The sequence below is a fragment of the Pleurodeles waltl genome, chromosome 12 (assembly GCF_031143425.1).
Source record: "Pleurodeles waltl isolate 20211129_DDA chromosome 12, aPleWal1.hap1.20221129, whole genome shotgun sequence".
Lineage (NCBI taxonomy): Eukaryota > Metazoa > Chordata > Amphibia > Caudata > Salamandridae > Pleurodeles > Pleurodeles waltl.
Window position 1 is genome coordinate 586027714 of NC_090451.1, and position 18888 is coordinate 586046601.

Here is an 18888-nt window from a genome sequence, read left to right on the forward strand (position 1 = left end):
CTCCCACTAAAAAGACTGTTTGCAATGCACTTTTTGTCTTGTAGCAAATCGTTTTCTCAATACAGCAGAACTGAGATGGTTATGTTTATTAAGCAATGTTATGATAAAGGCACTAGGCCGGACTTATTTATTGTTAAAAGTATATGATAAAGTCAACAGGCATTTAAGTGTGGCTTGCTATTACTTTGTATTAAAGCATACAGATTGCTCTGTTGTTAAATGGAATCTCACAGTTTACCGTAGTAAACACTGGTTTTAGTATTGGGTATCTTGTGAGACAAACCTTGAATATCGAAGGTTTGCTTGGTGAGAATCCTTATCCTTCTTAGGAGAGATAGTATTTTGCATAGCTAATTGTAATTGAGTATACCTTTCTAACCTTGTGGCTGTGCTTAATGGGTACGTTGTGGAAATGTTTATGCTCAGAACTTTGGTTCTGATTGTTTGAGATGCACATTGCAAGCTAGGTCCACTTAAAGTGTACACCAGCTCTTATAATATGAAGTGGTACATATTTATCATTCACAGTCTGTGTTAAAAAAAAAAAGAAAGACAGTGGCCACTAAAATAGGCTTTAAGAAACTAAGTTTCTACTATAGAACATGCCTTCAAGCACACAGTCAATCAAAATAATACACAACAAAAATATACAATCATGCATCCTTTAATTGCAAAATTTTAATTCAAGCCTCTAGCCAGTATGTTTCATCGTACTGCTGTTATGCAGCCGACTGAATCAGGGCTCATAAACACTATTCTGCCTTGTGTTCTCAAGAGACTGTATATTTATTTATGTAGTATTAGGAAGTGTGTTCACAAAATAATATGAGGAAGGTAAAGCCAGGAAGTCTTTAGCAACTCTCGTTATCGCACTGTTGCATGCTATAGATGTATTGTCAAAAGGTATTTAACCCCTTCGCTGCCAGGCCTTTTCCCCCTCCTGTCCCAGGCCTTTTTTTGCCTATTTGGGGCAGTTCACGCTTAGGCCCTCATAACTTTTTGTCCACATAAGCTAACCAAGCCAAATTTGCATCCTTTTTTTCCAACATCCTAGGGATTCTAGAGGTACCCAGACTTTGTGGGTTCCCCTGAAGGAGGCCAAGAAATTGGCCAAAATACAGTGAAAATTTCGTTTTTTTTAAAAAAAATTGGAAAAAGTGGCTGCAGAAGAAGGCTTGTGGTTTTCCCCCTGAAAATGGCATCAACAAAGGGTTTGCAGTGCTAAACTCATCAGCTTCCCAGCTTTCAGGAACAGGCAGACTTGAATCAGAAAACCCAATTTTTCAACACAATTTTGGCATTTTACTGGGGCATACCCCATTTTTGCAATTTTTTGTGCTTTCAGCCTCCTTCCAGTCAGTGACAGAAATGGGCATGAAACCAATGCTGGATCCCAGAAACCTAAACATTTCTGAAAAGTAGACAAAATTCTGAATTCAGCAAGGGGTCATTTGTGTAGATCCTACAAGGGTTTCCTACAGAAAATAACAGCTGAAAAAGAAAAATATTGAAATTGAGGTGAAAAAAACCATAAATTTTTCTCAACGTTTTACTCTGTAACTTTTCCCTGCAATGTCAGATTATCGAAAGCAATATACCGTTACGTCTGCTGGACTCCTCTGGTTGCGGGGATATATAGGGCTTGTAGGTTCATCAAGAACCCGAGGAACCCAGAGCCAATAAATGAGCTGCACCCTGCAGTGCGTTTTCATTCTATACCGGGTATACAGCAATTCTTTTGCTGAAATATAAAGAGTAAAAAATTGCTATCAAGAAAACCTTTGTATTTCCAAAAAGGGCACAAGATAAGGTGTTGAGGAGCAGTGGTTATTTGCACATCTCTGAATTCCGGGGGGACCATACTAGCATGTGAATTACAGGGCATTTCTCAAATAGATGTCTTTTTTACACACTGTCCTATATTTGGAAGGAAAAAATGTAGAGAAAGACAAGGGGCAATAGCACTTGTTTTGCTAATCTATGTTCCCCCAAGTCTCCCGATAAAAATGATACCTCACTTGTTTGGGTAGGCCTAGCGCCCGCGACAGGAAACGCCCCAAAGCGCAACGTGGACACATCCAAAATTTTGGAAGAAAACAGAGCTGTTTTTTGCGAAGTGTCTACCTGTAGATTTTGGCCTCTAGCTCAGCCGGCACCTAGGGAAACCTACCAAACCTGTGCATTTCTGAAAACTAGAGACCTAGGGGAATCCAAGGAGGGGTGACTTGCGGGGCTCGGACCAGGTTCTGTTACCCAGAATCCTTTGCAAACCTCAAAATTTGGCTAAAAAAACACATGTTCCTCACATTTCTGTGGCAGAAAGTTCTGGAATCTGAGAGGAGCCACAAATTTCCTTCCACCCAGCGCTCCCCCAAGTCTCCCGATAAAAATGATACCTCACTTGTGTGGGTAGGCCTAGCGCCCGCGACAGGAAACGCCCCAAAGCGCAACGTGGACACATCCCATTTTTTTAAAGAAAACAGTGCCTACCTGTGGATTTTGGCCTGTAGCTCAGCCGGCACCTAGGGAAACCTACCAACCCTGTGCATTTTTGAAAACTAAAGACCTTGGGGAATCCAAGATGGGGTGACTTGTGGGGCTCGGACCAGGTTCTGTTACCCAGAATCCTTTGCAAACCTCAAAATTTGGGTAAAAAAACACCCTTTCCTCTCATTTCGGTGACAGAAAGTTCTGGAATCTGAGAGGAGCTACAAATTTCCTTCCACCCAGCATTCCCCCAAGTCTCCCGATAAAAATGATACCTCACTTGTGTGGGTGGGCCAGGTGCCTGCAACAGAATAAGGCCCAAAACTAGAAGGGATAGCACTGCGAGTTTATAAGGGCATATTCTTTTATACATCTTTAGACGGACTCTGCTTTGGGGATCCACATAAGTGAGGTGTCATTTTACTTGGGAGACTGAGGGGAAAACTGGGGAGTAGGAATTTTGTGCTGGAGCGGTGATCCTACTAAGAAAAGTCAGGAAAATATGCTTTTATATGCAAATTTTGAGGTTTACAGAGGAGTCTGGGTAAGAAAATGTTGGGGGAGCCACGCAAGCCACACCTCCCTGGACTCCTTGGGGTGTCTAGTTTTAAAAAGTTTCTGGGTTTTGCAGGTTTCCCTAGATGAAGGCCGCACCCAGGACCAAAAACATAGGTGGGCCCTCCCCCCCCCCAAACACAGGTATTTTTGTAATATATCATTTTGATGTGTGCACATACGTCCGTGATGTGCCAAACACTAAGATTGTGAAAAGAAACACACTTAGGTTATGTGAAGAAGACCCCTCACCCACCAACCAAGTTGGTGGCATGCTTCATCATCGGGGTCCCACCCGAGGCACCTAGCGTGTCACAGGTGTGCTGCGACGCCTGATTACAGCGGAGCAGGTTTTGTCATTTTTTACAACACATACTGGTTGGATTTGGCACGAGGGTGAGTGATGGTTCAGTGGATCAAATTTTATTAACAAGAGATTTCACAAAAATGAAATGCACTGCTAATAACTGAAAGGCAAAAAAGTGAACCAATGACTCACAGCTCGTGAGCTGTAAAGCTGCGACAAGGCACCAACCGCTTTACAGTCCATTCACACACCTTTCATACATGACACGCACAAGACCATTCACACCACCAGCCACAGGCCCAGCACATTACAACACTCACATCGACAGACCGCGCCACTCAAGGGCCCATCACTTACATACGCCCACATGCCTGATACAAGAATCACACCAGCTGATGGGAGTGTGGACTGCCGTTTGGCTGGCACCGCCAGCCAAGCGCCACCCCAAGCACACCGCCAGCCAAGCGCCACCCCAAGCACACCGCCAGCCAAGCGCCACCCCACGCACACCGCCAGCCAAGCGCCACCCCACGCACACCGCCAGCCAAGCGCCACCCCACGCACACTGCCAGCCAAGCGCCACCCTACGCACACCGCCAGCCAAGCGCCACCCCACGCACACCGCAATCACTTTTTTTTATTTATAAACAACAAAGAAACTACTAATTATAAAATAAGCACAAAACTACAAACACAAAAGCTCTAACTAAAAACACGACAGAGATGCCAACCGTGAAACATATGAAAATATAAAACAGACCGCTTACGCTCACAGTATTTCCCAAAAGTTTTTCCTTGTGTGGTAACTTCTAAAACAGCTGGGCACACACAGCCCAGGCTTTGAAGGGCATTCGGGGCAGTACATCCGGCTCTCCCTCCGGATTGATCTCCGGGCACATACTCTACATTTCTTTGTGGGCATGTCTTTTTTGGGAGTGGGAGGAATGTGATCTGGAAAGTGCCGATCTTTCAATCTAGCCACATCCTCCACCACTTCTACTCTAGGAACTCTTGCCGGTTCCACCACAATAAGGCTTTCTATCACCGACTCCTGAAATTTAACAAATGTCATCCTTGACTCAGGTGAACAATCCTTGTATACAATTAAGGCATTAAAAGTTGCCAAATGAAATAAATGTAGGGCCAACTTTTTATACCACACATAAGACTTACGAAGAGCAGTGTAAGGTTCCAGCCTCTGATCTACTCTATCAACACCACCCGTGTGCCTATTGTAGTCCAAAATGCACGCAGGTTTGCGCACTTCCGCAACCTGACCCCAAACAGCCACAGGGGAAGTACTCTCATCATGGATGGTCGATAGCATGTACACATCCCTCCTGTCTGAAAATTTCAGAGCTAGCAGCTCATTATTCCGCAAGGCACTGCACTGTCCCCTCTCAAGTTTTTTACAGACAAGCTCCCTTGGATAGCCTTTCCGGTTAGAACGGATTGTGCCACAAGCAACAGTGTCCACCCTAAACAACTCCTTGAACAACTGCACTCCAGTGTAGAAATTATCTACGTACAAATGGTGACCTTTGTTAAACAGCCGTCTAGCAAGTTCCTACACAAAAGAAGAAGCAAATACCGATTACGTGTCATAGTTGCAGGAAATATAGCAGTTGCCATCAAGGGACTAGTAGACCAATAAGAAGCCAGTGACGGCTTCCTGATCAACCCCATCAAAAAAGACAAACCTAAAATCCTTTTCATCTCTTCCAGATATGTGGGAACCCAATGAATAGCTCTAGACTGAGGCTTAAGTCTGGCAGCGTTGTTCCGCATATATTGCTCTGCATACACATTTGTCTGCTCCACAATCTCTTCCAAAAATACATTGTCCATAAACAAGTGAAAGAAATGGACAGGCAGAAAGTTTTCCGTTTTAACTCTGCACCCTGGGAGACCAGTAAATGCAGGTAACTATGGCTGCTCCATGTTTGGGGCAATCCAGGTGTCAGGTCTTCCAATGGGAAACCCTTCATCCCCAGGCTGCTGCACTCTTGGCACATCAATGTCCTCCTCTAACACAGGCCCTTCATCTGCACTGAGAGTAGCTTCCTCATCAGAAGAATACTCTCGGACAGAAAACTCACTTCCAGAATCTCCTGCTTCCTCCTCTGCCTCAGATGCAGAGTCAGTGTCGTAATCATGGTCTGAAGACGACTCAAAGAGCATGCGAACAACCTGCTGAGCGGTCACTTTGCGGCTAGCCATGATCCTAACAACAAATGGATTGCCAACAACAACTAGCACTAAAATAAGTAATAAACAAAGTGTAGCTTTATCACAAAGAGTTATGTACTACAAAAAACTATACCACTCAGTTGCCTGAAATAGCTACTCACCAAGCAACTACTCTGCACAGACACAGCAATCACCAATGATATCCCACTAAAAAGAAAAAAGAAAAAAGCAAATTAGACATATGACAACACAAACATCACTGTGCTCAAATCTAAGGACAATGTCAAACACACAATACTGCATTTAGTACACCACCTACAAACATGTCATTCATGCATGTCAACAATACTCCTTTGGAGTAAATGACTTTCACTTACCTAAAACATGCAACTATGCAAACCACAGGACAACTACTGCCAAAACCGCAAAGATCCACAGCAAAGGAAGCAAAAGCGTTGAACTAGAAGAAAAAGAAGAAATAAATTGTTATTATCACAAATACAAATACTTTGCCAGTTGACAAACACCCCACCACCAAGACACCACCAAGAACTTAGGAGTTGTCCCTGGTACCTAAGTGGATCCTGCCCCCCTCGGGGGTAGATGGGCGTAAAAACAATTGGCCAATCTGCCCCCAAGGGGGGCAGAAATGGGCAACACCTCTGTGTCCCCTTTTAGGGGGCGACCCTTTCCAAAGGGGCACCCCCAGCACAACACAAAACAAAACAAAAAAATCCCTGCCGTATTGGTGGTTTCTGCCCTCCTTGGGGGCAGATGGGCCTACAAAAATAGGGACAGAGATGGCCAATACGAATTTTCCCCACCTTAGGGGGGCGACCGTTGGGGGTGCCCCCCCCAAACACACACACACACACAATCCCTGGCGCCTAGTGTGCTTCCACCCCCCCCCCCCCCCCCCGGGGGCCAGATCGTCCAAAAAATGGCGGATCTGCCCCCAGGGGTGGGGGGGGCGAAAACCACTAGACACCAGGGATTTATTTTTATCGTAAAGTTTTTTTTGGGGGCTATTTTTTTTAGTATTCCCGTGCCCATCCCCCCCCCCCCCCCCCACCCTGGCGGCAGATCAGCCCAAAAATTGGCAATCTACCCGGGGGGGGGGGGGGGCGACCCTTGCCCAAGGGGTCGCCCCCAAAATACACACCAAAAATAAAATCCCTGGTGTCTAGTGGTTTTCGCCCCCCTCCCCCCTCGGGGCAGATCCGCCTAAAAATCGGCAGATCTGCCCCCGGGGGGGGGGGCGAAATACTAAAAACAATTGCCCAAGGGGTCGCCCCCAAAATAAACAAAAAAGGAAATCCCTGGTGGCTAGTGGATATTCCTGCTCGCGATCGTGGGGCAGGAAGCTTGTGAAAACAGGCACAGGGGGAAAGGAAAAACCCTTTCCTTTCCCTCCATGTCTGTTTTCACCACCCCCCGCACTCCAAAAATGGAAAGGACTCACCTGTTGGGTCCTTCTCCGAAGACGCAGCTGGAAGCAAATGGCTTCCAGTGCGCCCGGCAACACTAGATGACGTCATCGCGCTGTGCGCGCGCTGACGTCATCGGATTGCCGTGGGGGGGGGGGGGGGCGGGGTGGAAGGGGAAGGTCTTCCCCTTCCATCCCCGCCTGGGATGATCTCGTCCAAGGCACAGGGGAACTGTAGCCTTGGACAAGATGATCTCGTCCAAGGCATAGAAGCGGTTAATCATAGGTTATTACTCTGTTTTAAAGCCTACATATAGGTATTTTGTTACATTGATTTTTCACAAATTACCTTACTAGGCAATGGCTTTGGTGCTTGTTACCTCCTCTGAGAAACTGTTAGTATAGAAGATAAGCAGTCAGAATCCTTGTTTAGGCTGTCTTAGGAGAGATAGTATTTTGCTTTGCCAACTGAAAATGTATATAGTATGTACTCATGACTTTCTGATGGTTGCCTTGTGAGAAAACTTAAGCTCAGTACATGAGTCCTCAGTTGGGTAAGGTGACAAGCCACTGAAAACAGCCTAAGTCCTGATTGGTTCACTAGGGGAAAACAAATCCAATGCTGTAGGTCTCATCTGCTTATAATGAAAAGTTATTATAAACATAGTAGACCTGACATATTGATTGTGAAAAGTACATGTTAAGGTCAACAGGCATTTAAGGGCAGATTGTTATTCCTCTGCATAAAAGCATAGAGATAGGTATTTAGTTACATGAAATATTACAGATTACCTTTGCAGAGAAGTAGTTTGGTATTGGTTGCCACCTGTGAAAAACCCTAGGGTAAGTTGATTTGCACAGTAATAATTCTTACCAAAATCTCCTCTTGGTGGTGTACCAAGATCTTGTGGAAACAAAAAGTAATGCATCCATCCGTATATAGAAATATATAGCCACATACAGGGCCTTTGCGTCGGCTCTGTTTTGCCATGGGTCTGTCTGAGAGTCATTTACAGTAACTTTCATCCATTATAGCGAACTACATGAGATAATTGTACAGCCCGCTTCACTCATTGGCTTTCTTGTCCTGTGAATGAAAGCCTTTTCTGATCACATTTGTACATCCACCTGAAAAAAGTGTAAGGGCTGGTTGGCTATTTGTCCTTTATAGTTTCCCTTTAATTTCCTTGCTTCTCCTTTTATTTTACAGTTTCTTAACAGCATACTGTAGCTCTTCAGCCAGTGCTAATGGGTTGCTTGCATGCTGCTCAATTAATTTGCAGTGCACCGCATCCTAAGTGGCCACTTTCTGTAAAGACGGTGAGCATTGTGGTGAGCTATTGCCGGTAGTGTATCCTTGTTTTACCATTCCAAGATGCACAACGTGTTGGTTTTAAGTGCGGTGCCCATGCTTGATCTTAGAAGAGCAATAGAATATTTATAATACCTTTGCAAGATGGGCACCTGCTGCTCCATTTAGTTTTGTTACTGCAAGCATATGCCTGCTTTGCTTAGACAGCATTATGTTTTGTTTTTTCTACTTGTTTTCTTTTACATTTATTTTGCATATATTGAGTTTGTGTGTGTTATTGTGGTTGTCAGAGGGAGAATGCAAGAATGGCTCAGTATATTGCCCTTATGCATCCATTCTTCAAAGGTGAGTGACTGAGCGCCTAAACCCATCAGCGACACAAAATGCACTTTAATTTATAGGCCAGACCTTTTAGAACTGCTAGTGCTTGTTTAAAAGTTGTAGCTGGAGGGATAGGTCATGAGCCAAACGCCTCCCATTCTAACAAAGACGTTTCTCTAGGTCATGAGTTTTAATACTGGTAACTCAGCCTCAGCCTGCCATCCTCCATTAGATCGGTAAATTAAGTAAGTGAATAGGTAATAGAATCATCTGTTACTTAAAGCGCATAGAAACAACAGAAGTGCCATATGGTGGCCTAAATGAAAAATAAGCTTTTACCTTGGTTCTGTCTTCTTTTACAGATCATTTTTCAATGGTAACCCTCAGCAGAAATTCATAACCAAGCGACGAAAACCTGCTTTGCTTGCAGATCGTGTCCAGCCTACCCCAGAGGAAAGAAAACTGAATTTTCTTACAGAGGTAACCCCAACAATATGACTTTGCCTCAGGGGTTAGCTGCTATTCATATATATCTTCAGTTGTTTCACTTTTTATTTGTATGAGTATTGAAATAGTTCCTTGTTGTCTGAAGGATACTTTTAATGCTATGAATATGCCTTGTATGTGGACAATCTGAATGTTCAGTTCTATTGGTGCACATTCCTGCTGATCGCTGGATGTTTCAGGTGTGAATCCGGGAAGTTTACATTCTCCAATATTGGATCTTTCATAGATTCACATGCTTGATTCTTCCCCGTTGTCGAAGTGGGATTCCCATGGTATCATTTCAATAGTAGTGCAATATACACTAATATAATACTATACTATGGATAACCGCTGCAATAGCCTATCCAAGCCCTTTTTTAAAAAAGAACCAAACTTATGTCACAACCAATCAAACAATAGCACCCTGTAGAGCCCTCCCAAGAGACGCTGAGTTCCTCAGATTTTCGAGTACAAGTGATAAAGGTATAAATGAGGAAATAAGGTAAGCCTTTCCAGGGAGGAGGGTGGGTTGCATGTGAATCTATGAAAGATGCCAATACTGGACAACAGTAGTTACAGGTAAGTAACTTGTTTTCTTCTCCAGTATTGGAATTTTTCATAGATTTAAATGCTTGAATCAGAATAGCGAGCAGTAATAGTTCACAAATGCATATCGCATGAATACCCTTAGTGGATGGCGGGTAATAATAATACAATATAACTTTGTACTATTTATCATATAAAACATGATAGTAAATGAATTTAAGCATGAGTGATATAAACACATTTAGATAAAATGAGACAGATTAAATTCATCTCTATTAGAGGGAGCTTACCTACCGCTCATCGTGTGAGAGGGGGTCTCCCTAAGCTCTGCCCAGTATCTCTTCAAATCTGCTGATATATTCTCACCTTGTCAGACTCTGCTGAGACCGGAATTTTGAGATCATATTCATCTTGCAGTAAGAAGAGGCTTTACCAGGAGGATCCCTGTAAGAATTGCATATATTGCTTGTACCCACAGCATGAGGTAAAATACTATAAAATGTGTAGGACTTTTTAAACCAAAACACTAAAAGACTGAGAGGATAGGTTGTTAAGTCGGTTACAGAGGCTCAAAACTAAATCTAATGTCATCTCTGAAGATTAGGACACTGCTAGCTCTCATACTTCTTCAGAAAAGCATAAGAAGAGAGAGAGGAAACTAGAGTCTCCTGAGGGTCATAAAAAGGATATGAAGAAAACACGCCATGAGTCCTCACAAATTTCCTCACATAAAGGAAAATCTTCTTCTAGATCTCCATCAAAGAAAAAACTTGATTTGGTAGTGGTGTCTAAAACCTCCACTCTGTCACCAGAAAAAACCTAATCTGTGAACCCTTCATTGCCAAAGCACTGCCAAAGCACTGACTGTCGCCGACGCCTCCACTGTCTAGGTGTCCACCGGCATTTCCCGTCGACGATGAGTACATATTGAACACTCAGCATAGTTGATGACTGCTACATCCTCTGACTACAAAACCATCGGTGTCAGCAACACAAACGGCTTCATCAATGCATTAAGCTCTTCCATCGTCGACGGGACGCTTCTCGTCAATGTCTCCATACTATAAAATGAAAAAGACCCTCAAGCTTGCAGGTTACTCCTCTACTTCAACCATCACCCAGACAATTTTATCAAGATTCCAGGGCAAGTATCACCGTTACCTCCTGTAATTTTTGTTGAAGAATTGGAGGATGAAGGAGTATTTGGCCCAGCACACAGTCCATCACAACTGAATGTAAAATATCAAGACCGCAATGATGATGAATATGACCAATATTTTACCCAAGAGTTTCGCTCACAACATGCAACTGTCAAAAGCCAGCAATATACGGAATGCATGGTTCAGCTTCCGGCAACACTAGTTGAAGATTTACAAGCCATGGTACTTGACTACAATACACGTTTCCCAACACCTGTGGGATTGCAACCACCTCCATCAACACCAAGGCGAGTTACACCTGCAAGCTTAGCTGATCCACCAATGCAAGATCCGTCTTCATCTAATGATGATGCGAACAAGGGTGAAATTTAAGACGCCAGACCCTCGAGCAATTAATAGTATGAATATATAATTCCCACGTCTTCTCCTCTTCCTGTCCAACCAGCAGACTCGCCACCAGAGGACATACGTGGTTTCCACGCTCTGACGGAAAGGGCTGCAACAAGATTTAATCTACCCATGACGGTCAAGCAGTCTGACTGCTTTCTCTACGATTTTAAAGACCAGTCAAGAAAACCAGTCAAGAAGAACTGTCAGAGCGATCCCAATAATTGATCATATATGGGAAGAGGGAGTAAAATTCATTAAGACACCAGCTACAGTCACCGCAGTATTGCCAAAAATAGACAAGAAATACAAGGCCACAGACAAAGCACCAGCATGTTTTGTAGGACATCTGAAGCCAGACTCTGTGATCAGAGAAGATCTAAGAATCCCTCTTCATCTATCACTTCCCCCACCTGATAAAGAGGGGAGAAGACTTGACAATATAGGCAAAAGGTTTATGACCATCTCTGAGACTACAGTGCTGGCAGCCAATGCTTTAGCAATATTGGGAAGATATGATCGCCAAATGTGGTCAGATATCGCACCTTATCTAGATTTTCTGCCAGATGACAAAAAACAGGAGGCACAAAAGATCTTGCTAGAGGGAGAAAGAGCAGCTTCTGAAACCATTGACTCATCTATCCCCTTAGCTGATGCAGCCACCCTTAGGTGCCAAGGTTAACTTAAGGCAACCACATTCCGTCCAGAGGTACAAAGTAGAATTCTGGACATGCCTTTCGATGGAGATATGCTTTTTGGCAAGCAAATAGATGAGGCAGATACTGACCAAGCTAGGTCCTTGGGAACACTACAATACTGGAAAATGCCCTTTTGTGGGGCATGGGGTAGCGGAAACTGTCTTTCTTGGAACCTATCAAAGGTACCAACCTCAAAATTATCAATCATTTCCTCGACATATCAGCATTATCGTGCACCACAGCAAGCTGCACATTCCAGACAGCAGCCCAGACGAAAGCAAACAGCGCAGCCTAGAGACATGTCTAGGAACAAGTGACAACTTGGTGTAGTCTGCTACAGTTTCCCATATCCTACCACTCAAAAGAGCGCACATATCTTGTTACTACAACCAATAGAAACAAATTACGACAGACAAGTGGGTCTTGGATATAATAAAATATGGCCATACTTTAGAATTTCTACGATGTCCACCTCCTCATCCGCCACAAACATCACCTGTGGCACAAATACACTACCTCAGAAGGAAGCAGCCTTAATGCTACAAAAGGGTGCCATAGAGAAAGTCCTTTGGTCTCAGAGAGGAAAGGGATTTTATTCTGACTTCTTTCTGATAAAGAAAAAGTTGTGAGAATGGCGTCCCATTCTAGATCTCAGGAAGCTAAACCAATACATACAGAAAAAACTGTTACGTATGGTGACGCTCCAGTAGATACTACAGCTTCTCAACCATGCAGACTTTATGGCTAGTCTTGATTTACAAGACACCTACTTCCACCTCCCTATCCACCCAATGCATCATATTTCTACGCTTTACTGTGGCAGAAACTCACTTTCGGTTCAAAGTCCTACCTTTCAGTCTCCGTTCAGCCCCCAGAGTGTATACCAAATGCCATGCCCCAGTAGCAGCACATTTGAGGCTCAAGGGACTACAGCTTTTCCCAAATGTCGATGATTGGCTTGTAAAAGCACTGTCTCTTCACAAAGCATCAGAAACCACGTCTATTTGCCTCCATCTGTTTCACTCTCTATGACTAACAGTTAATTTTCAGAAATTGATACTGTCACCCTCTTGGAGAATAAACTTTCTTAGGGCAACTTTAGACGCTATGCAAAACAAAACATTCTTGTCTGCAGAAAGACAGAAGAGCGTGATATCACTAGGTCATGATCTATCCATAAAATAGTATGTTTCTGTTTGTTTCCTGAAGTCATTCCTAGGCATAATGTCTTCAGCCATTCTGTAGGAAAGTACCATCTTTCTTGGCATGTTACCCCCAATTTCTGCCTGTTTGTCAGTGTGTTTTTACTGTCTCACTGGTATCCTGGTAGTCAGGACCCCAGTGCTCATAGTTAGTGGCCTATATGTGTTGTCCGTATGCTTGACTGTGTCACTGGAGTTGTGCTAATCAGAACTCCAGTGCTTATGCTCTCTCTGTGAACCAAATTTGTCACTATAGTTTAGTGACTTCATATTCCAATTCCGATTGGCACACTGGACCCCCCTTATGAGTCCCTAGTATGTGGTGCCTAGGTACCCAGGGCATTGGGTTTCCAGGAGATCCATATGGGCTGCAGCATTTCTTTCGACACCCATAATTAGCTTGTACAAACCTTTCTTCAGGACTGCCACTGCAGCCTGAGTGAAATAGTGCACACACTATTTCACAGCCATTTTTCACTGCACCGGGTAACTTATGTGTCACCTATGTGTCTAACCTTCATTTACTGAAGGCTAGGTACAAAGTTACTGTGTGTGAAGGCCCCCTTGCGCTAGCAAAGGTGCCCACACGTTGTCCAGGGCCAATTCCCCGGACTTCGTGAGTGCGGGGACACCATTATAAGCGTGCACTACATATATGTCAATATATATATGTAGCTTCACAATGGTAACTCCGAATATGGCCATGAGAGGTGTCTAAGATTGTGGAATTGAACCCCCAATCCAACTCTGGTATTGGGGAGCTAATTCCATGCACCCTGGGGACTCCACCATGGACCCCCAGTACTACCAAATCAGCTCTCTGAGGTTTCCACTGCAGCCCCAGCTGCTGCCACCTCACAGACCGGTTTCTGCCCTCTTGAGGACTGAGCAGCTCAATCCCAGGAAGGCAGAACAATGCATTTCCTTTAGGAGAGTGGTGTTACACCCTCTCCCGTTGGAAATAAGTGTTACAGGCATGGGAGGGGTATCCCTGGTGCCCAGAGCTCCTCCAGAGTGTCCCTGGCATTGGCCATCTTGGATTCCAAGGTGTCCGGACCCTCTGGGAGCATCCGAGTGGCCTGTGCCAGGAGATGACATTAGAGACCCCTCCTGATAGGTAGCCAATCCCCCTCTCAGGGATATTTAGAGTCCCTCCTCTGGGTGTTTCCTCAGATTCGGTTTGCAAGACTCCACCAGGACTCTACTGCATCCTCTGCTTCAGCTTCTGACCATCGGATCAACCGCAGACTGCTCCAGGAACCGCTGTAACTGCAACAAAGTATCCAGGAAGGCTGCTGTGACCTGCAACTTCAGCTCCAGCCAACAAATGCAACAGTTTCCAAGGTGTGCAAGCTCTGAGGACTCCCTGTCTTTACCCTGCACCAGAAGATCCGAAGGAATCTCCTGTGGAGTGACGTAGTCACTTCCCTGCTTCTGGAGGCACCCTTCTGCGATGACAACCGGTACTCTGGGACTCCTCTCCTGACGACGAACGTGCTCCCCGAAACACAGGTGTTGGACCGCAGTGACCCAGACTGTCCATAGGTCCAGCTGTCCAAATTTGGTGGCGGTAAGAGCTTGCCTCCCCGTGCCAGACAGTACCCCTGTGCATCGCGTCCTATGCAGCACCTTGGGCTTCTGTGCACATCTTCCAAAAGTTCTTTATGCACAGCGTAGACCAGGTGCCCAGCACTCCACCCTGTGACGCACAGCTCTGAGTTTTTCTCCAACGGCGTTGGATCCGCCTTTGTAGTGCTGCGACGATCGCACTTTGCAACTCCTTTGTCCCCGTGTCCTGGGACTCCTGTGGGTGCTGCCTGGTCTTCTGAGGGCTCTCTGGAGTGCTGAGAGACCCCTCTGTCTCCTCAGTCTGAGTTGAGACCCCCAGGTCCCTCCTGGGTCTGGGCAGCTCCTTTTTGACGCAAAATGTGTACTTGCGTGAACCAAGTCTTGTTGGCGGAATCCAGCAACACAAACAGCCTGCATCCAACAACTTGACGTGGGACGTCTCTTACACCAAGCAGGAAGCCGCAGCTATCTTCTTTGGTGCATTTCTGTACTTTTCTTCCAACCGTAGAATCCACTTTTGCACCTTCTTCCAGGTGGGCATGGGCTCCTGTTCTTCCTGGACTCTTTGACTTCAGGACTTGGTCTCCTCTCTCCACAGGTGTTCAGGTCCAGGAATCCATTGTTGGTTGCTTGCAGTCTTGCTTGGTTCTTGCATGATTCTTCATCACGACTTGTAATGTGTTCTGAGGAAACGTGATGTACTTTACTCCTGCTTTCCTGGGCTCTGGGATGGGGTACTTTACTTACCTCTGGTGTTTTCTTACACTCCTAGCATGCCTCTACACATTACACCTGCCTAAGGGGGAATCCGACCTTCGCATTCAACTATTTAGTATATGGTTTGTGTTGCCCCTAGGCACTTTGCAATCTATTTTGTTTTCACTGTTTGCACTATTCTGTTTACTTACCTGATTTTGGTTACTAGTGTATATATTGTGGATAATACCTCTAGAAGGAGTATATGATATTTATTGCCTTGTGTCACTATAAAAAAAAAAGTAACTTTATTTTTGATAACACTGAGTATTGTCTTTACTTGTGTATAGGTATGTGTGACTATAGTGGTAATTCAAGAGCTTTGCATGTCTCCTAGTTCAGCCTTGGCTGCTGTGCTGCCCCTAGACATCCTAAGCTGCTAGACTCTGCCTACATTTCACTAATAAGGGAAAACTGGACCTGGTATAAGGTGTAAGTACCTCAGGTACCCACTACAAACCAGGCCAGCCTCCTACACATTCTCATGCTACCTCACGCACGTCTCAGAATGAGACCATTCCAAGAAAAGTTACACAAACAGTGGCTCCAAGTAACTGGATCATTCAACAAACTAGTCAAAATTACTCTGGTCATGAAAAACACACTTCTATGGTGGCAATTTGCCAGCAACCTTTCAGCTGGAGTAAAGTTCCTCTGTCCACTTTCAGATTTCATTATTACCACACATGACTCCCTGGAAGTTTGGGGAGCCCATCTTCAAGATCTCCAAATAAGGGGCAGATGCAGTGCATCTCTTTCAAAGATGCACATGATTTTTCTTAAGAGCCATTTTACTAGCACTGCAGTCATTCCTTCCGAGGATACAGGCATCCTCCGTCCTCATTCGAACAGACAACACCACCTGCATGCATTATCTAAACAAGCAGGGAGGTACAAAATCCCACATTCTCGCCCTAGAGGCTCCGAGTTTGCAAATGGGTACTGCTTTACCGCATATCGATCAAAGTGGAGCATCTGCAGGGAGCAAAGAACAATCTAACATACATCCTGAACAGAACCAGTCAAACCTGCAATGAATGGGAACTCAGTCAACTGATTCTCGACTCCATATTCCAGAGATGGGGCTCTCCAAATTTAGATCTTTTCACGTCGCAAAAGAAGCAGAAATGTTGGTTCTTTGCCAGCAGGAACTACAGAGATGGTCACAGGGAAATGTGTTTTCGAGAAAATGGTCAGGGATCTTTGCTTACGCTTTTCCCACATACCCTCTCCTCTCCAGAGTCCTAATGAAGATGAAGAGAGAACTGTTAGGCCTGATCCTTATTGCTCCACACTGGCTTCGACAACATTGGTTCAACGAACTGCTTCTACCCTCAGAAACCAACCCATATCGCATACCTGTAACAAGAGCTCTATTAACCATTAAGAGTGGGTAGATCCTCCATCCACATCCCGCCTCTCTCCAATTGCATTTTTGGCTCCTGAATTCAACAGGCTCAAGCAGTTAAACATACTGCAGAATTGCAGAGACATATTATCCAAGACGAGATTCTTTTGCAACTAATAAAATCACCCTTTGAGCCTGTCCTCAAGGCTGAGCTCAACTATCTTACATGGAAAGTTGCATTACTTTTAGAGCTCCCCTCTACAAAAAGAGTAAGCAAGATCCAAGCATTTGCTATCAAAGAACCCTATTTACATTTTCTGATGACTGTTCTTATTAGAACAAATCCAAAGTTTATTCTTAAGGTTCCATCCCACTTTCATCTTAATGCACCTCTGGTGCTTTGCCCCTTTTTAACTATTCCATCTTCATCAGCTGAAAAAGCACTTCACTCTCTCAACGTCAAACAATGTCTTAAATTTTATTTACAAAGAACTAAACTAATTTGGAAAACTGATCAGTTACTAGTCTCCTACGAGCCCAGCAAGCTAGGTGTTGCAGTCACAAAAGTGACTATTACAAGATGGATTTCAGCAACCATCCAACTCTGCCATTCTAAAGCGGGTAAGCCACTCACACTGAACCCTGAAGTGCATTCTACAAGAGCAATATCCTCATCTGCTGCCTTTTTTGCTGGTGTTTCCTTGAAGATGATCTGTCGTGCCGCTACGTAGAAAAACGCACATACTTTTACGCAGCATTTCTGTTTGGAGTTGTCAGTCAACACGGACTCGGCAGTAGAACAAGCAGTTTTATCTAAATGTGCTTATATCACTCATGCTTAAATTAATAATTAATTTACCTTCATGTTTTATATGATAAATAGTACAAAGTTATAGTGTATTATTATTACCCACCACTCACTAAGGGTATTCATGCGATTTGCGTTTGTGAACTATTACTGCTCGCTATTGTGATTCAAGCATGTAAATCTATGAAAGATCCAATACTGGAGAAGAAAACAAGTTACTTACCTGTAACTACTGTTGTCCAGTATTGGCATCTTTCATAGATTCACATGCGACCCACCTTCCTCCCTGGAGAGGCTTACCTTATTTCCTTGTTTATACTTTTATCACGTGTGCTCGAAAATCTGAGGAACTCAGCCTCTCTTGGGAGGGTTCTAAGGGGTACTGTTTGATTGGTTGTGACATAAGTTTGGTTCTTTTTTACAAAAGGATATGGATATGCTATTGCAGGGGCTATCCATAGTATAGCATTATATAGTATGCAGAGCAGCAGAAGCCGCAGGGAAGAGGGAGCAGGGCCGCTGGGAAGCCGGAGGGAGTGCAGAGTGCAGAGCGAGGAGGAGCGTTGCCTGACCAGGGCAAAGGAGGGAGTCTCCCTGACAGCGTTTGTCACCAGCCTGACTGCTGTCTTGCTGTCCTGCAGGCCTGGCTCGTCATCCTGCTGCTAGAAGCAGGGAGAAGAAGGGGTGAGTCTCCCAGTCCACGTTCCCGGCTGTCCGAAGTTCTGCTCCTGGTCGCCCCTTCCCGCAGCCACAGCATTAACTTTTGGACTGACCTGGCCCATCTTATCAAGCTGTTTGCCCCCCTCTACCCTTTGCAGCTGCATAGGGGTGTAGACTGGGGGTCAGCAGGCTTGTGGCTTTGGTGATCATCTAGTCAGCCACCTTAGTGTGCGTCTACCGGCGCCCAGCCCTAATCATTGGACTAAGGAGTGGGCTGGAATTTCAGCAGGAGAATGGGGAAATTGTCCCTGGTGTGAGCTCCAGGTGAAAGAAGCTGTACCTGGAGCCCATGGAACTTGGAGTGCCTGTGGTGAACGGGATGCAGTAGGCTGCAGGCAGCCTGCTAGGAGCAGAAACAGCTGGCATTAGGCCAGTGAAGTTTGCCACGCATTGCTGTCCTGTTCCACTCGCCCCTGGCTGTTGGTGGACACAAAGCTGCTGAGTGCCCTGGAAGTGCGTCGGAAGTGGTTTGCCCCGCTTCTTGGGGAGCAGTAAATTTGGACCTGTCCGGAGAGGAGAAGAGAGGGGAAGACCTTCAAATCTGGGCAGACTGGCCTCTAAGACCATATTGGATATTGCTTTTAAATAAGGTGAGAGAGTTCATCACCCC

At 44.9% G+C, this 18888-nt stretch overlaps 1 protein-coding gene across 2 annotated transcripts in view; it reads left to right on the forward strand.

The window, feature by feature from the left end:
• The window catches only part of HASPIN (histone H3 associated protein kinase), an 854350-nt gene that overhangs the window by 196469 nt on the left and 638993 nt on the right, over positions 1–18888 (forward strand). For both annotated transcript variants that reach the window (XM_069217741.1, XM_069217740.1), the window contains exon 4: positions 8961–9078. In XM_069217741.1, coding sequence (XP_069073842.1) covers positions 8961–9078 — 118 coding nt within the window. The remainder of the gene's footprint in view (positions 1–8960; positions 9079–18888) is intronic.